This window comes from Dipodomys ordii, unplaced genomic scaffold (genome assembly GCF_000151885.1).
Source record: "Dipodomys ordii isolate 6190 unplaced genomic scaffold, Dord_2.0 Scaffold1, whole genome shotgun sequence".
Taxonomy (NCBI): domain Eukaryota; kingdom Metazoa; phylum Chordata; class Mammalia; order Rodentia; family Heteromyidae; genus Dipodomys; species Dipodomys ordii.
The window spans coordinates 59,993,396-60,021,120 of record NW_012267217.1 but is presented as its reverse complement, the minus strand read 5'-3'; the positions used below and the strand labels follow the sequence as shown (position 1 = coordinate 60,021,120).

The 27,725-nt window shown below is 42.1% G+C and overlaps 1 protein-coding gene across 1 annotated transcript; it reads right to left on the bottom strand.

Moving 5' to 3' along the window:
* Daw1 (dynein assembly factor with WDR repeat domains 1) lies at nt 1–27,725 on the bottom strand. Its single transcript, XM_013020118.1, has 13 exons — nt 27,539–27,725; nt 24,095–24,167; nt 22,425–22,569; nt 20,759–20,817; nt 19,188–19,310; nt 13,928–14,027; nt 11,206–11,313; nt 10,305–10,411; nt 7,239–7,341; nt 5,024–5,138; nt 3,778–3,854; nt 483–645; nt 1–35 (listed from the first exon to the last, which is right to left on the bottom strand). The coding sequence occupies exons 1-13, from the start codon at nt 27,723–27,725 to the stop codon at nt 1–3; spliced, it is 1,395 nt and encodes a 464-aa protein (XP_012875572.1).

Sequence of the window (27,725 nt, the reverse complement as noted above, 5' to 3'; positions counted from 1 at the left end):
TCAACGCCATATTCTGCAGGTGTTATCCTTGCTACCTAATAAAAGAAATTGCACTTGAGAGAACGTATTCCCTTACCATTTTTCACCTTATTCTCTCTTTTGCCAAGTGGACATTTTCTGGATCACAACGACTAGCAGAGTACTAAACACACTAGATGCTCAGCATCTATACTAGTGGCAGCATCCATGAGAAACTCATGCATGTTCAAAGTAGTCTTATTCCCCCTTATACCAGCCAGTCATAAATCTAGCAGGTTCACAGCATTCAAGTCAAGACATCTGGAACCAACCTCACCCAACCCCTCTGAGTGCTACCACCAAATGGAAATGTGACTACATTCAGGAATCAGTGATATATGCCAAGGATATTCTAGAAAAGGGAGTAGGAATATGGAGTTGAGCTCCTGCAAGTATTTAGCCTGGAAATTCTAGCAGCTCACTTAAAAAGGGATTCAGGTCCACTGCGGATATTTCTCACATACCTGTGATGACTAGGTTGCCTTTGTAGTTGAAAGCACATGAGAAGATCTCATCAGTGTGCCCCTTCAAAACCTGGAGGCACTGGCCAGTCTGGACATCCCATATTCTGGCTGTCTTGTCAGAGCTGCCAGTCAGGAGCCGGTTCCCTTGGGGGTTGAAAGAAATCTGCAAGAGAAAAAGCAAAGAAAGAAAGAGAGAGAGAGAGAAAGAGAGAAAGGGAGAAAGGGAGGAAGGGAGGAAGGAGAAAGAAAGAAGAAAGGAAGGAAGGATGGATGGAAGGAAGGAAGGAGAAAGAAAGAAAGGAAGGAAGGAAGGAAGGAAGGAAGGAAGGAAGGAAGGAAGGAAAGAAAGAGAAAGAAAGAAGAAATGAAAGAGAGAGAAAGGTAGGGAGGGAGGGAGGGAGGAAGGAAGGGAGGAAGGAAGGAAGGAAGGAAGGAAGGAAGGAAGGAAGGAAGGAAGGAAGGAAGGGAGGGAGGAAGGGAGGAAGGAAGGAAGGAAGGAAGGAAGGAAGGAAGGAATATAGGTCATAAGTTTGTGAAATGGTCTCAAAAGGTTTTTATCAGAAGATGGAGCTATAACTAAACACCAATCGCCTCCTCCAGCTGGTATAATTGTTTCCTGATGGGAAAAATACTGTAGGGACTATGAACATTGAAGCCCACATGGAAATTGCCCACCCTTCCTAATTCTAAGGATGAAAACCAAAACACACTGGCCATTTGTACATTCCCCACACAAAGAGGTAGGGTCTTGCTATGAATGAAAACATAAAGCAGACTGTCAGACACAAATCTCAATGTCATCTCCACAAGATGACTCTGTAACAGAGAACACACAGATGCCCCTTCATTCAGGGACCTAGAATGAGAGCATTCCAGGTCTACAGGAAAGGCCTTTCTGGTCTATTTCTGCATACAGAATAGCACTTCCCATGAATAGGTTTGTGCAAGGCAGTGTCAATTGTGATCTGAGTGGCAAGGAGGGGAATCGCATTTACGCCTGTAGGGCCCCTCCTCTGTGGCGGAAGGCTTGAGGTGGGTAGGGTCCTGTATCATGTATCATCACTGTTCGCCGGCACCTGCACAAGGTGCCTAGCAGAGCAGAACCTCTTGAAAACTGTTTGATGCATGAATAAATACTTTAGCTTTGCACACCATAAGAATCTCATAACCAGATAGCAATTCCATAAGCAATGTGTTCAGTTAACATGCATAATAAACTTAATACAGAGTCTGACAACTGTATTCACACATTCACAAGAACACATGTATATTTGTTGAAGAATAATGCCAGACATGTCAGTAATCACCTAACCAGACTCAGCAGCTTGGCCTAGGCTCCCTTTCCATCCTGCCTTCCATCTTGGTCTTTCCCACCCCCGATGCTACTAACTGCCTCTCAGCCTATGCAGAGGGCAGTTTGGTTCCTAGAGCAACCAGCATGGACAGGCTGGAGAGCAATGGCACCAGCACCAAAGGCTCAGAGGAAGGAAGAAGAGCAACAGAGCATAGGGCAGTTCCAGATCTGGCCAGAGCCTTCTGAAACCTGAAACTATCAAGCTCACATTTAAATATGGACAAGACAAATACAACTTCATATGTGAGAACAAGTATATGGGCAGAGTTGAAAAATGAGAGGCCCCACAGCCCAGAATTCTAGTGTGTTCTGATGACCCATGAAAATCCCAAGTCCCTGAGCAAGTGGCTCTGTGCTGTGAGTAGGTTTGGGGGTACACTGTTCATGCAAAATCTTAAAGCAGAGTTTGATTTTCCAGACTAGATAATTGTATATATCGTGTATTCTGTATTTCCAGAAACTATTTTCTCAATTGCATCTAATTGAGAGAACACGTGGAAAAGAATGCACAGCATGGGCGGGGGGCATAATATAAACTTGAATGTTTACTAGAAGCAGAAAAGGCACTTCATAAGCTCCATAAATTGCTGTATTAAGTATTTTCAACTAACTAAAATCTGTCAGTGGTTGAATGCAATGCTTCCTTATAGTTTCTTATGTTTGTTAGAAATTATCGTGGGAAGTTAGAAAGAGAACACGTTTACAAATAAAAACCATTTAGCAGGGCACTGGTGACTCACACCTGTAGCTACTCAGGAGGTTGAGATCCGAATAAGCCAAGCTGTGGCTCAAGTAGTAGAGCTCTACCCTCAAGAAAAAGTGAAAAAAAAAAGCTCAGGGACAATAGTAGGGCCCTGAATTCAAATCCCAGGGCCTGCACATAGAAACAAATTAACTAATTACACCTTTAGGTAACTGATTTTCAAGGGAAAATGATAAAAATCGAACAAATTTTCATATCTTGGTCCAAAGAGACCTATTTTATTGATACTGCATTTTACATATAAAAAGAAAATTAGCTGAAAATCTTGTCTGTCGTGGGGCTTGAACTCTGGGACTTGGGCACTGTCCCTGTGCTCTTCAGTTCAAGGCGAGCACTCCTTCAATGAGCCACAGCTCATGCTTTTCACAGCTCCGATTTTCTAGTGGTTGATTGGAGATAAGAGTCTCACAAACTTTCCTCCCCAGGCTGGCTTTGAACCGTGATCCTCAGATCTCAGCCTCCTGAGTAGCTAGGAATATAGGCTTGAGCCACTGGTGCCCAGTTTAGATGAAAGTCTTATATTCCTATTAAAGTCAATTACGTACAAGTGAAGTTTGTCTAGTCTGATGAATTTTTAACTGCCAGTTGTTCAAAGACCAGAAGGGAAGTTCACTGCCATAAATGGACATATCTGAAAACTACAGGCAGCAACAGAGAATCCTTTCAGCGGCACATGTTTCTGTAAGAGGTCTAATGAGTTGACTTAAATGGATGTGAATGTTAAAATGATGATCAGGTTGGGCTTGGTGGTATACATCTGTAATCTAGTACTTGGGTGACTGAAAAAGGAGAATTTTGAGTTTAAGGTAAACATAATCTACATATAGAAACTATGTTTCAGAAAAAGACAAAAATCAGAAAGAAAGAGAGATAATCAAATAAGGACATGGCATAGATTAGGTAAAACCATACATTTCCTCACTCATGTCTCTCTATTAGCAACAATAAATGATGCCCCTTTGGACTCCGCATCTTCCTTCCATCTGTGTCTTCTCTAGACCAACCCACATTATTTCTCTGCTTATTCCACATGAATAAATATGTTAGGCTTTTTAAGAGGCAAATGGCTAAATATGAAAGTCAAAGGAAGAATTCCTAATCTATTTTTCCTATTTCCGCTAAGCGTACTATTTACATTTGAAAGTAAATAAACCATTCCAAATGAACAAGCAACTCACCTTTGAAATTTCGCCTTCATGGCCTTCCAATTTGATAATGCATTTTCTTGTGGCTGTACAATAAATTCTTGCTGTCCCTTTTTGAGAGGGGTGGGATATGTGTCAATTCATCTGAAATGTAGAATTTTGGACCAAAGATCTTGAATTACCTAAATATCTATCCTCTGACACACAAACTCTGTGCTGTCTTCTTGCCTGTGGTGAGAGTCACACTTAATCTTCTAAATGTGTTCCCACTGCATAAGTGGGTGAGAAGGAATTTCTGTATGTCCCTTATTAGAAAAGATTGGGAGTTCCAAGTTAGAAAAATGGGTGATGGCAACAAGAGAAAAAATTGTAAAGGGAAAGAAAAAGGAGCAAAGCAAGTTTCACGAGACAGGTAGTGAGCAAAGCATAAGCATCTTCAATATGATGCACCGTGCTGTGTCTAACTCATCATCAGGAAAATGAGGCATATGTAATGACATCATATACATAGAGATTGTACGCACATGGTAGTATTTTGCACTGTCCTAAAAAAGAGTGTAGATATTCTAATCTTAAATATGTCAAGTACATGATACATAGTATAGCATCAAACAAGAAGATAAAACGTAATCACAAGGACATGATACAAACCCAGAGCAGAATAATTCATGATTGTTGGACAATAAAAAGTACAGTATTGCTGTTACCCTTGACCAACATGGAGATAGTAGATAGATACAGCATCATAGGTGGGCTGTCTGGAATTAATACAGCACTAACTACATAGTTACCAGAGCATGACATACGCACTCTACAGAATCATAAATGGTAACCAAAGATCGTGCAAAACATCAGTCACATGGGCTTATCACAAAGACTTGACCGATGTGGTAGAGCGGAGCATTGGTTGTAAAGAGATCATTCAGATTTAGCATAGTACCAGCAATGGTATTGGCCTGTCTGATGAAGCTGACACAGGATAGCATCAAACAAAATCCACCATGGAGATGACCCAGAGCATGCGATAATATGGGCTTACCATGATGAAGGTGACACCATTCCTATCTTATCAAGGAGGTGACACACGGACTATATATGCTATCACGGCAATTTCAAAAATATGGCATGGACACCCTGCAGTGACACAGGTCATTAAGGAAATAAGATGCATGGTGTTTCCACCTTAGAGGATCTCAGAAAGATGCCTTATGGGCTAGAATCATGCATATGCATCTAAGCAAAGCCATAAGTTATGCATGTATATGCATAGATTGCCTACCGTCTGCAGAAGCTGTGGCAATGAGCTTCCCCGTGTAATCAAAGCAGCTATCCAGCACTTCATCGTCATGGTCTGTTAACGTCGTCACACATCGCCCGTTTGTAGCATCCCACAACTATGATTAGAAAAAGAGAAACACATTTCCTGTCTGAAATGTGAAGGTGGCCTTTATGACATGCTTATGGCTATTAAATAACTGGGTCCAAACTCTGAGTACGAGCTTCACCGTTCAAATCATTTTACCTTGACTTATGGTAAGAGACCACCACAGCCAATCATGCGGCAAAGTGCATTTTGTCACAGCAAAAAAAGACAAAGGCAAGGTACTTTGAATCTATCACCACATTAAAAAAAAAAGAAAAGAAAAAATTATTTCTAAGTATGTGCTTTAATGATTGGAGTAAAAGGCCCCTCTTAACATAGGAAAGAAAGGCTTAATCCAAAACCACAATGCCAGAAAATGAAAAGCATATACTGCAATTAATAAATAATTGAATGGTAATTCCAGAGTATAAAGTCATAATTACCTTTGGGGAAGCAGAGTCACTGGGGATGAGCTCAGGGCCTTGACCACCTGAGCCACACCCCCGTGCCCTTTTGCTTTTTAGTTTGTTTAACAGAAAAGGTCTCAGCAATTTTCCCTTAGTCAACCTTGAACCATGATCCTCTACCTCTCTTCGTCAGTTACTGTGATTATAGATGGGTGCCACCATCCCTAATTTAGAAACCATTTTTTGAACTTCAGAGGCCAGAAGGATCAGGCTAATCACAAAATCTAAAAATGAACAGCAAGACATTAACCAAAAATGATGTGACTTTTAAACTTACACCAGTAGCTCATGCATGTAAACCTAGCTACTAAGAAGGTTGAAATCAGAGAGCCAGCCTGGACAGACAAATCTGAGATTCTTAACTCCAAATTACTAGCAAAAATTAGGTGCTGGTAGTTCACTCCTGTAATCCTACTTACTGGGAAGGCAGAGATCTGACGATGATGGCTCAAAACCAGCCTGGTTGGGAAATTCCATGAGACTCCTATCTCCAATTAACTACCACAAAACCAGAGGTGGATCTCTGGCTTAAGTGGTAGAGTGTAGCTTTAAGCAAAAAAGAGCTCAGGGACAGTGCCCAGGCCATGAGTTCAAGCCCCAGGATGGGCACCAAAAAAATTAAAATGCTAGCAAAATTCCCGAAGTAGAGATGTGGCTCAAGTGGTAGAATTCTAGCCATGAGCAAAAACACTAATCAAGATCCTGAAGCCCTGAGTTCCAACTCTAATACCACCACACATACACACACACACACACACACACACACACACATGTTCATGCACACATACATGCACACGCAAAGGATGTCCTTTACAAATAAGATCTTCTGACATTGCCCCATTTGTTAGGAAATGGAAAGACTTGGAAAAAATTATATTAAGTGAAGTAAGCCAGGCCCAAAGAAACATAGGTCCCATGGTTTCCCTTATTAGCAACAACTAGTATATGTCTGAGACAAGCAGAAAAGGTCAGATAAGGTGATGTTAGGGGAATGAACCCCAAGATACTATTCAAATTTTTTTTGTTTTTTTTCCTTTCATGCAATTGTTTCTATCATATTTATAAGATGATTTCTATGTTGCTTTGTATGTCTCTCCCCCACAGTATAACCCCTGCTTTCACTGTTTTTGATGTAGGTATAATTTGTGGAGGGGAAGGGAAAAAACAACTTGTTTAACTAGGGATACAGGTGGACCCATTGCAACAATGAGATGTACAAGTGGTTATGTCGAAAAACAAACTTTACAACTTTGATGGGGGGTGGGGAGAGAATCGGGTGGGGGAGGGGAGGAGTATGGGAAGGGATGGGAAGGGGAAACAACGAGGAGGCAACAATGCTTGATAAGAAATGTACTCGTTATCTGGCCCATGTAATTGTAACTCCTCTGTATGGTATTCTCACAATAAAAAATTAATTAATTAATTTTTTAAAGAATAAAAAAAACAAATAAGATCTTCACTACACCTGGTGCAATTTAACTTGTTTTAGCACTTTATAGTTTCTTTTAACTTGGGAAACCTGACACTTGAAATAAATTAGCATATATATATATATATATACATATATATATATATATATGTATTAACTGCGTACTATTTTTGCAATCTGTTAGTGTTTTGTGGCTATCTAACATACTATAAAGCAAGCTCTTTCCTGAGCTCACCATGCAGGTCTTGTCCACGGAGCCTGTTAATATGAGAGAGCTATCCCAGTTGAACATTGCACTGCTGATCTCCGCACAGTGACCAATGAGGGTGTACATCTTCCTACAGGAAGGAAAACATTCAAACTGGTGAAAGGCTCTTACTATGGCATACACCCATGAAAAAGAAATTAAGTTCATCAGTGTGAACAAAGTATCTTTAATGCTGAAACACCAAGTGGTTCTGCTACATTCAAAAGCAAGCTAATAATTTTAATGAAAATGTACCTAAAATTTAATCAGAGGTAACATTTCTATGACTTATTTCACTTAACATAATATCCTCCAGTTCCATCTATTTTATGACATGATTAGTGCACATTATGTGCATACTGAAATACTGCACTGCAACTTATAAAAACATGAACAATTATTGTACATTAGTAAGTGTGCAGAAATTTGGGGAAATGAAAATGTTAAGTACCCTTCTTGGTCATTACACATAGAACATATATCAAATTATCACACTGTATATAATAAATGTGTAGGATTAAAACACTAATATTGCTTCATAATAAATTAATAATTAACAAGTTAGTAATTAATAATACTACTTCAGATAAACTTCAGAAAGGAATGGGTAGAAACAATTGATTATACACATGAAGAAAACTGAAACTGGATCTCTATCAATCACCTTGAGCCAACATCAAATCAAAATGGATAAAAGACTTCAGTATAAAGCCTGAAACCATAAAACTGTTACAGGAAGGAGGCGGAAAAACATTAGGGCTCTTTGGTACAACTAGAAACTTTCTGAGCGAAGATGCAGAAGCACAGAAAAATCAAAGAAAAGCTGGATAAATGGGATTACATCCAGCTTAAAAGTTTCTGCATGGCAAAAGGCCTAGCTAACAAACTAAAAAGACAGCCTACAGATGGGGAGATTTTTGTCAGCTATACATCAGAAAATGGCCTAATATCTAGAATGTGCAGATATTGAAAAAAACTAAATGCTCAAAGAATCAACAACCCAATTAATTAATGAGCTAAATAGAGACTTCTCAGAAGAAATAAAAATGTTTGATAGACACCACAGTCAGAACGACCAATGCGAAGAAAACAAGCAGGAACAGATGCTGGAGCGGATGTAGTCAAAAGGGAACCATAATACACTCTTGGTGGGAATGTAAACTTGTTCAACCATTCTGGAAAGCAGTATGGAGGATCCTCAAAAAATTCAAAAATTAAATACAGGACTACTCTGTGACCCAGCAATTCACTCCTGGACATTTATCTCAAATATTATAAGCCAATGTACAGTAAAGCCATTAATACAACCATGTTCAATATAAGCAATATTCACTATAGCCAAGGCATGGAATCAGCCCAAATGCCCCTCAAAGGATGAATATGTCAAGAAAGTGTTATGTGTGTGTGTGTGTGTGTGTGTGTGTGTGTGTGTATACACAATGTAATTTTACTTATCTATTAGAAAAAATGGTATTGTATCATTTGCAAAGAAATAGGAGGACCTAGAAATAATTATGCTAAGTGAAGACAGGCCCAGAGAGGCCAAGATTGTTTCCCCTCATACATGGAGGCTAGAATTCATTTATAAATGTAGACGTAAATACATTGGGTAGTATGCAAATATATACAAATGTATTGACTGAAATATGGTAGATTCATGAGAAATCAAATAGTGTAATTCCCTAGAAATAGTAAAAGGTAGACAAAATAAACACCAGAAGATTGGTACTTGCAAGAAGTAGGGTGAAGTGGGGTAGAAGTCAAAGAAAGGGAGGAAGATGAATAAAGAGAAGAAATGGGGGGGATGCAGTCAGAAATTCAATGCATATCCTACAAAACTAAGAAGAGTGAGAGAAGGGAGCAGGGATGGGTGCCAATGATGGTCGAGACAGGTTGCACTGATAAACTCCTTCGCTGAATGGCAACTCCTCTGCACAGCTACTTAAAGTTGTTCTCAATGTACTGCATGATTTCTTTGTTTCTTTTGTGCTTTTTCCCATATGCTTTATCCTGTCGTCACTGTGTTTGATTTTGGCACTCTGGGTATTGTATATACATTTATCTGAATTAGAGAAGGGAAGGGGAACAACAAAATGGTGAGACAAAGGACAAAGGGGAAATCACTGCAACAGCGATACTCACGAGACAGTATGTTGGAAATGATCTGTAAAACTTGGGGGGTGGGGAATTGGGAGAGGAGGGAAAGAGGGAGAAAAATGAGGGAGGGGGTAACAAGTTAGACAAGAAATGTAATCCTTACCTTATTTATGTGACTGTAACCCCTCTGTACATCACCTTGACAAGCAATTTTTAAAGATAATAAGCATATTTCTAATAATTTCTTAAACAATGAAGGTAGTCTGACCCCTAACAGTGTTCTCATGTACAAAAAAAAAATGTATTAGAAACTAGACACCATATGACTAAAAAACTTCCTTTCCTCTCATTTCTTTTTGAGTGTGTCTTGGTTGGTTCCCGTGAGAATGAACCACTCCACCAAAATGCACACAAGTCCAAGAGTGAACTTTTCCAATACAAGGAGGCTAATTTTGTTGACTTCCTTAAACTAAGACCAAAAATCCTGAGGAAGAAAATTGAAGATCTTGGACCAACATTAAATTTGGAAAATTAACTGAGTTTCATTTGCTCATGATACACATGCCTATCCCATAGAAGAAGTCATGGAGATTTGATTAGATAGCACATGCGTGTGCCAGAGTTACACAACCAGGCTGTCGCTCAATCTCCTGTCATGGTGCTGTCTGCCATTATTGCACAGAACTCTGAGGGAGCACTTATTTTATGGATCACAACTATCAGCAGAGAATTAAGTAGTTCAATGTTTTTAGTATGTCCTATTTCTGTAGAATGCACAGCACAATTACTAGATACAAGTTGAAACTAAGAAGTACCACAGTCTTCTCAGCCTGCTCACCATGATTCAAAATGACGGGAGGGGTGACATTGATCAAGATACATTGTCCTCATAAATTGACATGTTGAATGGAAACCCCTTGACACTAATTAAAGATAATGACAAAAAAATTTAATTACCTTCCGGTTGCGGTGTCCCACGCGACTACTGTATGATCGAAGGACCCTGTGATGATTCTGTTTCCCGAGGTATCAAATGACAAGGAAATAACCTCTGCCAGATGTCCCTAAAAAAACAGTATTTGTCATGCTTACTAAGTGATATAACAAATCCTACAAGTACATCTAATGTCACAATCTAGGCAATTGCTAGGAAAGGAAAAGTTCTGGAGAAGGAAATGCATGGTTGGCTACAAATGGGCACAGGTTTCTTCCTGGAGTAATATGAATGTTCTAACAACTAGATTAGGTGACAAGTGCACAGTAAGATTATGTACCTACACACCTAAAGCAAGTTCATTTTGATGCAGGAGAGATGTTTTGGGGGGGTAGGCACCAGTGGCTCTTGTAACCCTAGCTACTTGAGTGTCTGAGATTTGGAAGATAGAAGGTCAATGCCACATCAGACCTCCCAAAAGAAAAATCCATGAGACTCTAACTCCAAAAGAGCCAGCAAAAATCCAGGCTGGTGGCATGGATCAAGCAACCCAAGACACAGAAGGGGTTAAGACTGGCAGGCAAGGAGGAAGAGAGGGTATGCTGTGGTCCCTGTAAATAATCCTCTGGGATGCTTCCCTACTTCTGCTTCTCCCAAACAGGCCCCCTCTCCTCTTAGCCCAATAGACAACTACAGGTTCCAAGTTATAGTTTATGTGTTTGAAAACATTGCGTCCATCAAAATAAAAGATTGTCTGACTTCTCAATCATCCTTACCAGGTCTCTCGGGACAGTCAGCAGACCGATCGTAACAGACAAGGATCAGTAGTTCAAAACCGCCTTCTAAGTTACTGTTCATTTTGTACCAAAAAATGCCAACAGAAATGGGCACGCAGGGCAAGCATGCCAACAATTGTGCACATACCGTTAGAGTGAACACTTCATCTCCATTCTCAATATCCCACAACTTGGCCGTTCTATCCATACTGCCAGTGGCTACCACTGTGCTTTGAGGGTTAAATGATAAACACACCTAAATTACACAAAATGGAAACAAAACAAAACAAAAAAACATTTTAGAAGAACAGACTTTGAAATCGATAACTGGAAACAGCAACAAAAAGCCCAACGCACCCAGATTCCATTAGTCTTCTCCCCATTCACATCCTTCATTGCTCAGTGGTTCCCAAAGCCCCAGGAGGCCAGGGCTTCCTCGCTCCCAATGCCAGGACCAAAGAGTCAACTGCCAAAGAGATTCCTACTTGGGTATCACATGAACTACTTCTTTCAATCTGCCCAAAACTCCCGAGTCAATCGGCACAAATGGACACCTCTTTTATGCAGAACTGTCCATGCCGCTGCCAGTGACCCATGATTCCCAAACACAGGAAGGCTGGATTCCTTCATGCCAACGAACTCCTGTTGTCACTGCTCTCAAAACCCCTCATGACTTCCTCCTCTGCCTTTGGCCGGCCTTTCATATTTGACATTTGGAGAGCAACAAGATCTCCAACTGGTCCATACCCATGATCCCAATCTCTCCTTCCCCCTGCACACAAGCAACCTCACATGGCCAAGTTGAGCATACCCTGCCCCTCAATGGAAGAACTCTCAAACATGTGACATTATCTGCATGATAAAGCCAGGTTTTCTTGCTTCCACCTAACAGTGTGGCCTTTGCCAACCTTTCCCATGCCAGCTACTCCTGGCTTTGACTGGGCCCTGCTCCCTGTTTGTATTATGCTCACCTTTGGTCCTCAGCTCCACCCAGCCCTGGAGCTCCAGCCATACAGCTGGCCCCTCCCTCTCTCTGCCCAGACCCACCTGAGCTCCCATCTACCCCACTTCCTACCCCCAGACCCTGCTGCTACCTAGATAGTGGAAGCTGCCATGTGCTCCCTCTCGGGGGAAAATATGGCTCCTCTCATAAACCTTGTAATAATCTTTCTCCTCTGCCTGTCTGCCTCTGCGTGGTCCCCGGGATGGATGTGAGGGATCCTTCACTCCCGGACACAGAGCCCCACGGGTTTGCCAGGACACATCACAGGTGCACACCTCTGCCACTGCCCAGTGCTGTTCCTTTGGCCTGCTGCCATGTCTCTGTAAACCTTTCCTCAACCCCCCCTGCCCAAGGACATCTGATGGCTACGCTTTCCCATAGCCTCTCAATGCTGGTCCGTGTCTACCAGCCTTACAACCCATCTTTGAAGCTACACCTTGAAGCCTCTGTGACCCAATCAAAAAGATCTCTAGGGGAAAATATTGTAGTTGCTCCATGCTTCTTAGCAGCTTCACACATAGTTAACACTTAGTAACTATGTCTTGGATAGAGGTACTTGGTTATCAAACCATAACTCTCTTTCTAGGAACTATACAAAGGAAACATCTTTTCAAAATTCCAAGCAAGTATGATGACATAGCCACTCTCTAAAGACAAGGAATATGTCTTTCTTTAACCTTGGGAAAAGTACTCTCTGAGCATCAGCATCCTCAACTAAGCCCTCAGATGGGAAACTATCACTTAGGACTAGGAGCAAAACTAAGCTACCAGGGGCCAAGGGCTTTGGACCGGAAGTGCTGCGCAGGGGCCCCTTGGGTCTGCAGAGTTCCTTGGGTACAGCATGTGTTCTTGTTAGATGAATACACCATGAATCTGAATGGAGAATAGAAGCAGTTTGCTCCTAAAATCAGCAGGCTGTTTACTTTCCAGACCCATGGCTTGTTCTGCAGGGTGCCAATTCTCTCACTAATTGGTGGAGGGCAAGGGCCTCCTAGGAATGGAAGCTATTTAGGGACTCAGACTGTCTATACAAATGCAAATTCTAATGATGGCCACAAAATAATAGGCTTGTTTTACAGGACACACAAAAAATTATTTTAAAAGCTATTATTTAGAAAAAAAACAACCACATCTTCCATACTGGGCAGAATCAGTTCTTTAAAGATTAGCAAATTAAAAGCAAGAAGTAAGGTTGGATATTATACTGATATATTGATCACATCAGAGTGCATTTATCACATCCTTACTGCAAGCTACTGTTCTTTTTAAATTACAGCAACACTCTCAGCTATGATCAGTATGGGTCTGAATTTGAAAATGAAATCTACAACCTTACTTCCAAGATGGAATCCTAACAAGGAGCTACAATATAAAATTCCTTCTTATTTTTCTCATTATTCTTATTATTATGATGTAGTTGTATAAAGAAGATGCCATTTAGCAAAGCAGTACATAAATACAATGCATCTTAATCAATGGTACATTTTCCCTCCTTCCCACCCCACCCCTTCCCTTACTTTTCTTAATTTTATAGTATATAAATTACATCTACATATAATTCATTTATGTTTATATATATTATATTTATATATTATTGTTATTGTAGAGGCGATGCACAGAGAGGTTACAGTTACATAAGTCAGGGAAAGAATACATTTCTTTTTGAACAATGTCACCCCTTCCCTCACTCACTCCCAAGTTTTCCCTCCAGTCCCCACCCATTTTCACCATAGTGTCCAATGAGCAACACTCCTGCATTTGTTCACCTTGTTCCCACCCTTTATATGTCCCCCCTTACCCTCCTCCCAAAGACAGATAAGCTAAGAAGCAAGACAAAAGGAAAAGACAAGTTGTTTAATATACTCACGATCTCTTTCGTGTGGCCCCTAAAGGTGTGGTAGCATTTTCCTGTCTCCGCACTCCAGAGTTTGCAAGTCTTGTCGAAGGACCCCGTGGCAATTTTGTCTCTGCAATTTTTGGAAGTATGCATGTTAAAACATACTCAATTGCATTTCACATGATCCATTGGACTAAGACAAAAAGCATTCAGATGCGGACATAACTTCACTTTCAAGACAAGCAATACCCATGGTTTCCCTTATTTGTAATATCTAGTATATGTATGAGTCAAGCAGAAAAGGTCAGATAATGTGATGTCAGGAAAATGAACCGTTAGATGTGTATTTTAATGTTTTTTTCTTTCATGCATGTGTTTCTAATGCATTTATAAGATTATCTCTTTGTTGCTTTGTATGTCCCTCCCCCACAGTATAACCCCTGCTTTCACTATATTTGATGTCAGTATAACTTGTGGAGGAGATGGGGAAAAACCAGTTGTTTAAGGATACAGGTGGACCTGTTGCAACAATGAGAAGTACAAGTTGTCATGTCCAAAACGAGCTTTACAACGTCGGTGCGGGGGGGGGGGGGGGGGGGGGAAGGGGGGGAAGGAGAAGGATTGGGATTGGGGGAGGCGGGGAAGGGATGTGAAGGGTAAACAAAGGAGGAGGCTGCAATGCTTGGTAAGAAATGTACGCATTATCCTGCCCATGTAATTGTAACTCCTCTGTACAGCATGTTCACAAATAAAATAAAATTAAAAAAAAATTAATAAAAAAAGACAATCAATAGTATATTTGTTTCAATGAATAACAAAATAATGCCTCATCTTTATGGGATCAGTTCATATCAATTCTTAATTAAAATAATGAAATACGGCAAAACCTGGGGAGATTCTGTAAATAGCTATAAAGGACAAATAACATGAATATAAGAGGAGAAAATTAAAAGAGAGGCAAAAAGCCTCTAGCCAGTGGGTATTTTGGCTTTGAGAAGTTAGGCAGTGAGAAACTCCCTGAGAAAATTGTATTATTCTTTTTGCAAGAGAATTCCGAGAGCAGATTGATAAAAGACCAGTCACTTTCAGGCAAGAGACACCCCATATTGAGTCTGTAGCTAGGCTATGTTCCCTACCCAAGAAGAAGAACTGGATTACACCGGTTAACCATGGGTCTTGGCAGTATTTTTTTTTCTTATTTTACCCCTAGCCCACATTTATCATTTACAGCAAGTCATCAAAATGTCCTCACAGTTATCTTTGGGTGCTGTTTTAAAATTTAATTAACTTATTAATTAATGAACTTTTAGTTTATGAGACAGGAGCCTCACTATGTAGTCCAGGCCGGCCTCAATCTCACGATCCTCCTGCCTCAGCTTACCCAATGGTGGGATTACAGATGGGTAGCCACGCCTCACTTTCTCTTTTAAGACTCAACAATGCTTTTGGTTTTTCCTTTCTGCCATGCTGAGCTCAAACTCGGGGCTCGCTGGGCGAACGCTCTGCCGCCCCCAAGCCCAGCCATTTACGGAGGAAGCTCATTGTTTGAAGGTATAAGAGATCTTAAACCCAAACTGCATAGCTGAAGGCAGTAGCAGAACTTATCTGTCCATAACAACACTGGCGTCTTGCTTTATTCTTCTGGTGCCAGCCCCCAACAGGGCGCTTCTCTGGTCATTTTGGGCTGAAGGTCCCTTCTGCCAGTGCTCTAGGAACAGCTCTTCTTAGATAACACCCACACATTTCTCTGTGTCCTTCCGGCCATCAAGACCGGCTGCCCATGCAGAATTTCTGCAATGGCCTCTCCCTTTGCCATCCAACCCAGGGTACCTGGACATTTCCCACCTATTGCTGCTACCTTCGACCTCTGCTCAAGGTAAGCTCAAGCCCTCGTGGTCATTTCCGTCCATTTGTTCAACCTTCTTCCCTTGAGACTCATCAGTATCCAGTGGTCACTGTAGTTGACCAATGTCTATCGTATGTCTATTGAAGTATACTCTGTGTCCTTATGACACCATTGCATAAAAGATGCTACTCATATCAACATCTTGATTAAGAATTGCTTTACTGAATCAAAACTTACTCATTGCCATACATAGCACTACATGGCTGTAATCCCAGCATTTGGGAGTCTGAGACAGGAAGAGTGCAAGTTGAAGACCAGCTCGGACTAAGTTTCAGGGTAAACAGGGTTTAAGTGATTTTTTTGTGCTTTGTATATCCCTCCCTCATGTTATAACCCCTGTTTTCACTGTATTTGATGTTGGTATAATTTGGGGAAGGGAAGGGAAAAAAACGAATTGTTTAAATAGGGATACAGGTAGACCCATTGCAACAATGAAATGTACAAGACGTTATGTCGAAAAAACGAACTTTACAATTTAGGCTGGGGCAGGGAGTGTAGATGAGGAGGTGGGAGGGAGGAGGCAACAATGCTGGGTAAGAAACGTACTCATTACCTTGCTCATGTAACTGTAACCCCTCTGTACAGTATTTTCACAATACAAAAAAGAAAACAAACAAAACTCACACCTTACCTACTGTAAAAAAAACACGTAAAAACACACTTTTTGTCACACACACATACACATAAATACACACATAAGGAGACATGCACACACATGCACACGCATGAACACACCTGAACATGCAGGTGAGTGTACATGAGCTGATGTGAATGTGCACACACATGAACACAACACAAGCTCCATCTTATTCTTTGATGGCTGTCTTAAACTCACTTTGTGGAAATGTTCATGCCACAGGGAGCCATGAAAACTACAACTTTTGCACACAACTAAATCATCAGAGATTTTGCACAACTGGAACAGTGGGCATTTTCACCTGGGGCCTTTAACAGAATCTACTAGAATGCCTCTTGCCTAGACTTGCCAGAGAATTTTATTCCCCAAGAGATACCAAATAAAAGAGCATATCTGTTAAGTAGACCATTAAGAGACATGGTATTTATGTAATGGAGACTGCACCATGATAAAATGAAATGGGAATTATACCAGCCATAAAACAATGTCACTTATAATTCCAATCACATTTCCTCCTCCACAAGATGGTATAATAAACTATTATGAATGTGATAATTCTCTAGGAAGTAAAAATAAAAATTAAATTTACTGTTTTAGTGTTCCAATTAGGGTGGATAGTACCACCTCAAGTGATGTGCTCTGCAAGTGTAATTTCTAAGCCTAGGTATCACTTCCAGAAACTATAGTGAAAAAATTCTATTTATACACATCTGATCTTCTTATTTTTTAGCTCATGGGGCTTGAACTCAGGACCTGGACGCTGTCCCTAAGCTCTTTTGCTCAAGGCTAGCACTCTACCAGTTTGAGCCACAGCACTACTTCCACTTTTCTGGTAGTTAACTGGAGATAAGAGTCTCAAGCACTTTCCTGCCCAGGCTGGCTTTGAACCACGATCTCAGCCTCCTCAATAGCTAGGATTACAGGTGTGAGCCACCAGTGCCAGGCTGCACATCTAATCTCGATAGCCCCTCTGTTCCCTCTGCCACTCTGCCTGACAATGTTCATTGTCTCCATCCTTACTAAGCACTTTGCTTCCTGCTGCTTCCCACTGCCAATGCCCCCAACACCTTCTCTCTGCCAAGAAGATCTTCTAAAGAGCATGCTCATCGCTCCTGCCCTTTGTTCATAAACTCCATAGCAACTCAGCCCTACAGGACGAAGAACATTCATACCACACACGATGCTGTGACCTTGCCCCTTTGGTTTCTCCATCGTAAAGTGCTCATGAGAGAGACTGGCCACGGGGCTGTCTGAGGATGGTGCCACCTGGAAACCCTGAGCAGCCAAAGTCCATGCTCCAGGGGTCCTGGGCTCCCACCACTTATGAGCCCCTCAGGCTGAGGCTCTAATTTCACATCTCCTGGAAGGGCACTCAGATCAAGAGGAATCCCCATGCTCTCCCTCTCCTCTTAACTTGTGAAGAACTTGCTGCTTTGCTCTGGTCATTTACCTTAGGAAATAGGCCAGAAATACTGAGCCAGCTTCACTGATGTGAAAGCTCATTTCTTGGTGGACAAGTGCTTTAAAAAAGTTATGTGTGTTTAACTTTTTATTCCATTGTACCTTCATTTCCCAATCTGTGACAGAGGCCTTTGAATTGACTGAGCTAAAGAATCGACGAGGTATGAGTTAACTGAACATCTTCCTCTATTAAACCTCTATAAATCCTGCTTTCTTTTCTTTAAATGAGAAACATTTCTGAAAAAAAACCCGAGTCATAATATTCCCAGGATTTTGGAAGATGCTGTCTAGATGAACCTCACTCTTTCCAATAATTTCATTTAGGAACACTATTCCCCCCCCAAGATTTACCTTTGAGAACAACAAACACACTTTGTTAAATGGCACTTCTTATGTAGAACTACTTAAAGATAATAAGAATTTAAAAAAAAGCTGGGTACCAGTGGCTCACGCCTGTTAATCCTAGCCACTCAGGAGGCTGAGATCTGAGGATCACAGTTCAAAGCCAACCTGAGCAGCAAAGTCTGTGAGACTCTTATCTCCAGTAAACCATCAGAAAACCTGAAGTGGCACTGTGGCTCAAGTAGTAGAGAGTTCACTTTGAGCTGAAGAGCTGAGGGACAGGGCCAAGGGCCAAAGTTTAAGCCCCATGATTGACCAAACAAACAAACAAACAAAAAAATACCCAGCCTCCTTTCCACACTCTTCCATTCCATTGGTGTATGGAACATTTTAACACAGCAATTTCTGTAATACAGTTTCATATCAAGTTCTGTAATTAAAGTTGAAACCATGGCTTGGTCAACAAATGCAGGTATCTCTCTCTAAGCTTAGAATCACAGGTCATAAGGACAGAAAACATTGTGTGCCCCAGACACATCGAGCCAGAGGTTGTTTGAAAAATAACCTCTTATTGTATTTGCACTGTTACTTATGAGGTAGCCGTGAGCTGCCACAGACTGAACATTACTTCCAAATGGAGAAGCAAGCTGTGGAGTACATTGTATCATGGCGTCCAGAGCCACCCACCCATCTGCCCTAACTACCACAGCTGTTTGTGGACTCAGACTGGCCTTGAACTCCTCATTCTATACCTGTTCCACGGGCATTAAACATTGAAGGAGATTCTGGAAGGCCATCAGTGGTATAGCAGACAGCCAGGACATTTTAACTGTCTTCCCTTGTTCCCCCCCCTCCTCTCCCCCCTCCCCCCTCCCCATCCTGTCCCCAAGCTTGAGGCCTGAACACATGACTTAGTGAAGGATCAAGTGAATGGAGGCACAGACCCGTAGGGGTTGTTGAAGGCGATGGTGTACACCACGTTGCCGTGGCCTTCCAGGGTGTGCAGCTCCTCCCCCGATGTGGTGTCCCACACCTTGCACGTCCGGTCATAGCTTCCTGTGATAAAGCTAACACAAGGGAGAAGAACACAGGATGAGAACAGAAGCGTGTTCCTGAAGACTCTGCTATGAACCTGGTGCTCGTGCCTCACGCCTGTAATCCTTACTACTCTGGGCTAAGATCATGAAGGTGGAAGTTCAAAGCCTGGGCAGGAAAGCCCACAAGACTCTATCTCCAAAAATAGCCAGCAAAAAGTAGGCTGGACATGTGACTCGAGTGGTGGAGTGCCAAGCAAGCAAGCAGACAAACAAGATAAACAAGGTCCTGAGTTCAAACCCCAGTACTGCTAAAAATTAAAATTAAAAAAAAAAGACTTTGTATTTTGTCTGTAGGGTGATAATTCCATCATTTGGTGTTTGTGTGTTTTGGTAGCTCTGAGGTTTGAACACAAAGCCCCGGCCTTACTACGTAACTGCTGAGCCAGGCCTCTGTCCTTCACTGCTTTTTGTCAGTCACGGGGCTTGAACTTAGGTCCTGGGTGCTGTCCCTGAGCTTTTTCACTCAAGGTTAGCACTCTACCACTTTGAGCCACAGCACCACTTCTGGCTTTTTCTGAGTAGTTTATTGGAGATAAGAGTCTCACAAACTTTCCTGCTCAGGCTGGCTTTGAACCATGATCCTCAGATCTCAGCCTCCTGAGTAGCTAGGATGACAGGTGTGGGCCACTAATGTTGGTCATCACTGCTTAGCTTTTGAGGCAGGGTCTTGCATCCTGCCTGCACACGTGCCTGAAGAGTTTCCCGTTACACCTAGGAGAACAGGCATCAGCTGAGAAGGGGGTCTCACAAATTTTTCTCTTCTGGATGGCCTCAAATCACAAACTTCTCAATCTCAGCCTCCCTAGCTACCAGGATTATAGAGATCAGCCATCACGCCCAGCTCATTTTGTTCTTTTATAGTAGAGATTATGTGTGCAATACAGAGCAAATGGAAAACAGTATCTAAACCCTTTGACTTAAAACCCCCTCTTTATCAGAAACCACAAGAGGAATTCCATTTAGAATGGCTACATTCCTTCTGTCACTAAATCATGTGTACCACTTGATGAAACTTTATCTCTACAAATGATGTCATTCTCCAACCATGGAATGTTGGTCTCCCTTTTCCCGCTCTAGCTTCCACCTCAGTTCTCCACTTGGTCTCAGCCCCTGGGCTAGACGGAGAATGAACTAACACTCACAAGCAGCCGCTACCCAGCTCCCTCGGCCAAGAAGAACACAGCTTCACCCCCTGAGTTAAATAATGCACAGCTGCAGCTTCCTGAGATCTCAGTCCACAAATACAACAGAAAACTCAGAGCACTGAGAACAAGTGCTTAAAGTTTCCTCTGTACTAAGTAGGACACTGAAGCCAGAGGAATGAATACATGAGGTGCATAAGTAATTGCACTACTTGGCAACCCCAGCAATGGTTTTATAATTTGATTGCTACACAATCGAAATAAAAAGAGACTTACCATGAGCCAGATTTGTTGAGAGCGACATTTGTCAGCGGCAGGATGTGTGCCCGGAGAACCTTCAATGCAAGAAAACACCATTTATTTTGGAGTCACACCATATTAAACTGGATTCATTAATTTTTAACTTCCAATGAATGAAGACGTTCAATGCTGTCGAATTTATAAGTAACAAATGGACAATCTATTAAGACAAACCAAACATTTGGCTCATACAGATAATTGCAGGACATAATTGGCTCTGGGTTTGCTATCCACAATTTCTCTTAGGATAAAATTGTAGCCATTACGTAAGATACTAAGCAGCATTAATTTGCTACAATTTTTATACATCGTATTTGTTTTTACGTGTATTTATGAACACTGTTTGTGTGAAACACACTATCTATGCTTTATATGTACGTTATGATGTGCTATTGGTTTTTGAATCCTAAAACTTCCTGACTGAATATTTGTCACCAGTTTTTCAATCTCCACATAGTAGGTAGTTTATCAATATTCAAAGGCGTGAATCACCTGTGAATGGCTAGGCTGGTTATGTCTGGTTACGTCAGCTGTATCAGAGGAATAGCTTCCCTTTTCAGTATCAAAAGTGTTCCTTTTTGGGGCTGGGAAGGTGGCTCAGTGGTAGAGTGCTTGCCCTGCATGCCTGAGGCCCTGAGTTCGATTCCTCAGCACCACATAAGCAAAAAGAAAATAGCCGGAAGTGGCGCTGTGGCTCAAGTGGTAGAGCACTAGCCTTGAGCTGAAGAGCTGAGGGACAGCGCCCATGCCCAGAGTTCAGACCCACGACTGGACCAAAAAAAAAAAAAAAAAAAAAGTGTTCCTTTTTTAAGACCAGAGACATAGCTCATTCCTGTAATCACAGACACTTGGGAGGTAAAAAAAAAATCAAAATTTGAGGGCAGCTCAGGCAAAAAAAAAGTGACAAAACTCTCTCCTAGCTGGGTATGACTTCCATGTAGGAAGCATACATGATCACGGTCCAGGCCAAGAGAAAATCACGAGACACTATCCCCAAAATAATTAAATAAAAATGTGGAGGCATGGATCAAGTGGTAGAGCACCTTTCTGGTGAGCACAAGGCTTCTGGATACAAAGCCCCAGGATCACCAAAAGCAGTTCAGTTTCCCCAACGCTATCCAGTCAGTGATGGAGCTTGTATTTGTGTATTTGAAGTGGAACAGTGCCACCTGCTGGGAAGCCCGGTAAGACAGCCATCACCTCACCCTCTCCCAGAACCACAGCCGACACCTACTAAAGAGCTCCTGTATATATTGTATCAGATGGAACAGACCATATGCAAATAAGAATATCTATTACCACGTCAATACATTATGAAGCACAACTCCTTAAGATTAGTCTAGCTAGACAATAATTTCAATAATAACTTAAAATTCACCTAATGGCAATGACCCTGCTACAAATTTTTATTTAGTATCTGAAGAACATTTTGAATTTCATTCATTCACCCAACAAATGATTTTTGTAACTTAATCTTAGCACATACACATGAGACATGGAAATAGACAACAAGTATTTTTTTCTTCTTCAAAAAAGCGTTATAAAGTGAGAAAAGTTCTGCTTTTATGGGAAGAGAAATGAATGAAGCATCGACTGTTTCACCAACCTTCGCCTCCCCGGTCCTTTGAGAAGCATGCCTCACCTTGAAGAGGTAGAAGCTGTGGTCGCTGTGCTGGGCGAGTTTCTCCTGCAGCCTCTGGACTAGCAGTGTGAGCTGCTGCGTTCTCGATGTTGTGATCAGGGGCTCTACTTTCTGTATCTCTTCCACCAAGGCCCCAACATCAGTGCTGAAAATCACCCAGAAAACAGTTTGCATGTCAGAAATTACATATATATACACATGTATATGTTCATTATATCAGAACTACATTGCTTTATAGAGATTGAGATTATATAGATTGAGAAACTGTTAAAAAGTACCATCTTGTTCTTCAAGAGATTCCTCAGAGAGGTGAAAAAAATCACCCAAGTCAGGAAATGGCATGGGGTAGAGCAGAAGTAAGTAGGATGCTAGAGTTTTCTAGAATGACTACTTTTTACCACCATCTCCTCATCAAGACCCCCAAGTACAGCCCACTGAAACAAGCAGGAGGTAATACATCGTAGAACAATTTTTAAAATAATGTAGAATTTACAGCTCATCCACCTATCACGCTATCAGAGTTTTCCAAATGAAAGAAAGAAAGAAAGAAATTGAGACAATGTCTCATTTAGCCTCCACTGGCTTTGAACTCTCGAGCATCCGGCCTCAGCCTCTGTAGTGTGAGAATTGCAAGTATAAGTCTCTCTCTTTTTTTTGAAACTATACAAATGGCTTTTATTTTGCATTATTTAAAGTATTGTAGATTTTGTTGTTGTTGTATTAGAAATAGCCACTGACCAGGAGTAGTGGTGGCACTTGGAAGCCTGCAACCTGGGCTGCAGAGATATCTCATCTCAAGAACAACAATGAACAACAGAGCTCCAGGTACCACATTTCAATTTGCTCCATTTCTCTGCAGCATGGTATCCTTTTGGGATAGCTGACATGATTCTAGTTGTTCCTCCACATCATCTATCCTCTGCAGGCCTTGTGCTATCACCGATTGCTTCATCCAGGATGCAAGGAGCAGGAAATGATATGGTATGAAAATATGTCTGAAATGTACAGTCCTGATGCAGTGCAGTGACTAACTGATTTTAAGGAACTGGCTGCTTTTTCCCCTTCTGATCTCTTCTTCATGCATGAACAGCATGCTTGTCCACTGAGAGCTGCATGGCTGCTTCAACTCCAGGAATTACATTCTCAGCTCTGCTTCGTGACTTCCCCGGGACACGCTCCGCTCACGCTGTCCACCGGGAGACGCTCCCTTGCTTGGGCCTCCGGGGGTGCACGAGTTCAAGTTCACCTGGGCTCCCACGGGACAGCGAGCCCCGCACCCACGCAGAAGGCCGGCCGGCAGAGGCCTGGCCCTGGGAACCAGCCACCGGCAGCACCATTGCCCGCGGGGAGTCGGCGGCCAAGCCCCGCCCGGGGTCGGGCTCACCAATCGCACCGCCAACCACCTCCAACGTTTCTTTTACGTGCTACTGCTAGGGCTTCATTCAACTTTCTTCCACACCACCTCCAAACCACCTGAGTCACGCCTCCAGCCTGCATTTTGCTGGCTAAGTGGAGATGGAGTCTCACAAACTTTCTTTCTCTATCTACCTTTAATCCTCAAGATCTCCATTTCATAAGTAGCTAGAATTATGTGAGCCACAAACAACCAGTAAACATTTCTGACATGTATTTTGATATAAAATACATATTGCATCCTATAGCTGACTTACCTAGAACTGAGCTCAAGCAAATCTATGGATTTGGTCCTCAGTTCTCCACTTTTTTCATATTCCAGCAGAATTCCTGTACATAAATATAATATAGAACTGTGAATGGTAATGGTCTATGCCAAAATTGAATATTGTTCAACTTGGCTCTGTCATCTTTATTTTTCAGATTCTCAGTTATAGCAGGTTCTGAATAAAGATAGATTTCTCTTGGTCTTTTCCTCTAAATATCCCTGGAATTATTCAACGGTCAATGATACAATGCAATTGTCAGGTAGAGGGATCTGGGAAGAGAGACAGTTTGGTTTGATAGTGCTGAGTCCCGGGTTTGCTCTTATTTCTAGATGCCCCAAACTAGAACCAAGAACCTGTGGCTAGGGATCACAAAAAAATGAACTGGAAAGACGTGGAAAAAATGATGTTAAGTGAAATAAGTCCAGAGAGACATAGGATATATGTTTTCCCTTCTATAAGGAAGCTAAGTTTAGCTTACAGACTTATAAGTACTCGGTATATGTTGTGTACAACAATGTGTGAACTGAAATACTCTAGATTTGAGGGAGATCGCAAATAGTGTAATTCCTCAGAAAGCCAAAATCGCAGTTCAGCACAAGAAAATACCAGGAAGCAGAAAGCTGAAAGGGGCGGGGTGGGGTCTAGGGGAACATGGTAGAAGAATGAAGAAAAGAAGAGGAAAATACAGACAAGAGTCCAATCAATGTACATCTTACAAAAATTAAGAAGAATAAGGGAAGGGGTGTGTAGAGGAAGAATGGATTAAAGGGGGTTATATGGGTCACGATATATTACATGCAAAACCTGCTTTGTAAATTGGCAACTACTTAAAGATTATTTTTCTGATTTTTTTTGGCCGGTAGTGGGGCTTAGACTCAGGGCCTGGACACTGTCTCTGAGCCTCTTCGTGCTCAAGGCTAGAACTTTACCACTTGAGCCACACTGCCACTTCTGTAGAGATAATTTTTTAAAATTAAAAATATGTATGGAGAAATTTTTTTAAAGGCAGGCTGAGACAAATCTGCTTTTTATTGTTGTGGTAAAGGTGATGTGCGGAGAGGTTACAGCTGCGTGCATCCAGTAACGCGACATTTCTTTCTGAACAGTGACACGCCTTCCTCATGCTCTGGCAGGTTTTCCTTCTCAGCCCCTTCCACAGTTATGCAGTTCACTTTCAACACGGTGTCTGGTGAGCACCAGTGCTGCATCTGTTCACCCTCATCCCACCATTTCTTTGTCCCCCATCCATCCTCCAAAGACAGATAAATGAAGAAACAAGGCAAGAGGTACCGAAAACAAAAACAGCAACAAAGGGAAAAAACCTCGTGTTTTCATTTCTTGGAGTTCATTTTGATAAATATTATTTTATATGATCACATGTGCATAGCTATTACACCTTTGTGATAATTTCGTGAGAATACCCTCCTTTGTCTCACTGTGTGAATGTCTAGAGACCTGTATAATTTATTCTCAATATTTTTGTCTTTTACCAAAAAAAGAAAGAAAGAAGGAAGGAAAGAAAGAAGGAGAGAGGGGAGGGAGGGAGGGAAGGAAGGAAGGAAGGAAAGAAGGAAGGAAGAGATGGAGGGAAAGTGGGAGGGAGGGAGAAAGGAAGGAAAGAAGGAAGGAAAGAAAAGAAAGATGAGGAGAAGAAAGAGAACTTAAGTACTTTATACTAAGTATTGGCTTTCTAGTGAATAAACTGTAATGCGATACACTCTTTGGTCAGGGGGGAATCATTATCAGTTCCCAACAGTCACAAAAGGAAGAAATTGTGTATCTCTGGGCTATCAATCTTTCCCAGAAATTTATATTTTGTGGCCTACTTATCACACATCTTATTTAGTAGAATTTTGAAGGGTGGACAAATGACTCCTACTGGATTTTATGTGCAATAATCAGAAGGAAGAACAAAAAAATGTTCGTGGGAAATTGGACTGTTGTAAGCGACACTTTTCTTTGCATCATTCACCATTTCAGACCTTAGATAAATTCCATTTTCTACTCAGGAGTGGGAGGGAGTGAGAACAGCGCTCGACTTTTAGAAACCTCATGGCCCTGAGCCTCTTCCGCAGTGAAATCTTTGGAACACCCAACTGCATGAGCTTCCTGTGGTGTGCCACCAGAGTGCTCGAAGAGCCAGGTACCAGAGTTCTACCCTGAATCAACCGTCAGGCTGAATATATCTGTCTGCTCTGACTCAACTGTAAAATTATTAACTTCCCTACCAAGAATTAAACATTTTAAACTTAAAAAAACAGTCAAGAAAGCTTGCTCCCTGTGACCAGAAGACCAGGAAAGCTAAACAAACAGCATCCCACCCACCCGTGAACCAAGGGAGGTCTAAGTCCCACCACTGCATTCCCTGGGCGGCAGCAGAGTCCGGGCGAAGCTTCAGACCTTCTGGGCACTGCTCTGCAACCAGGGCCCAGGCGAGGTGCGATCTGCGTGCAGCAGCAGCAGCAACAGTACAACCTCACAACTTCCCACAGCCCCTCCACAGGTGGATTCCTGTCCCACCCTTCTGCCAAATGGGAGCAGAGAAGTCCTGTGATGTCCCAACTCCCATTCCACACCAGAGCCAGCTCAGCAAGGCCTGTGTCTCCCCTCCTTCTATCCAGTGGGGTGCACAGGTCCAGAGGTGAGCCTGGTCACACAGTGCAGCGCTGCCCTCTCTCAGGTGCAGGAATTCAACACAAACTGGCAGCACCCAAATCATCACACAAAGGCTCAGGGAATGAAGATGTTAGTGGAATGAAAGCCCACAGCCTAGAGTGGAACATATATGCTCCATCTAACCAGGCCCAGGCCCTGCTAAAACAGACCTATCACATGGAGCTTCCTAATGGGACAGCCAGCATGTCCAGGACACCATCAAAAAGTCTCCCATCGCACCAGGCCAGGTGAAGGCAATCAGCAAACGCCAGGGCAGAGACAGAGGAAGTATCCATCCACCCAGGACTTCATTACTGAGTAATGAATTACTGATAATGTGAATGGTCTACATGGTGATGTGTTTCAGCATACAACATCAAATATTTGTTACTATCACTCTCAATCACTATCATCAGAAAACTTCTGCTTGGGTGAGCTGGTAGGCAGCTATGGAAGATACAAGTTTTCTGAAATGCTTTCTTTTTCATTCACAAGCTCAAGTTTTATCACTGGCATGAAATGCTGACAGTTTTACTGGAAATTTTCAAGTTTACTGGGCTCATTTTCAAGAAAATATCTGCCAAATGCCCAGATCTGGGCGGGGAGGGGGAAATCCTGCTTATCTGATTGTCTTTCAAAATGGCTAATTTACTCAACAACTCACACAGAGTTTCCCTCGGGGCCACAGTGGCACTGGCCTGCCCATGGGAGATGCCTTTGTGACATGCTCCCCCAACGGATCCCAAAGGGCACACACAGGATCACGGGGTCATGTACCCACAGTCCGCTGCTTCCATAAGTTCTGCAGCTTCATCAAAGACCTTCGTAAGTGAGCGGAGTATTCTCTTCCTAGTGTGAGAAGATTAATGAAGAAGACACCCACCATCCTCGGATTCTGCTGACACTGCCCTGATGTGGAACCAGCGCCCACCCACTCCCAGCTCTTGCTGCTCGGTACCATCAT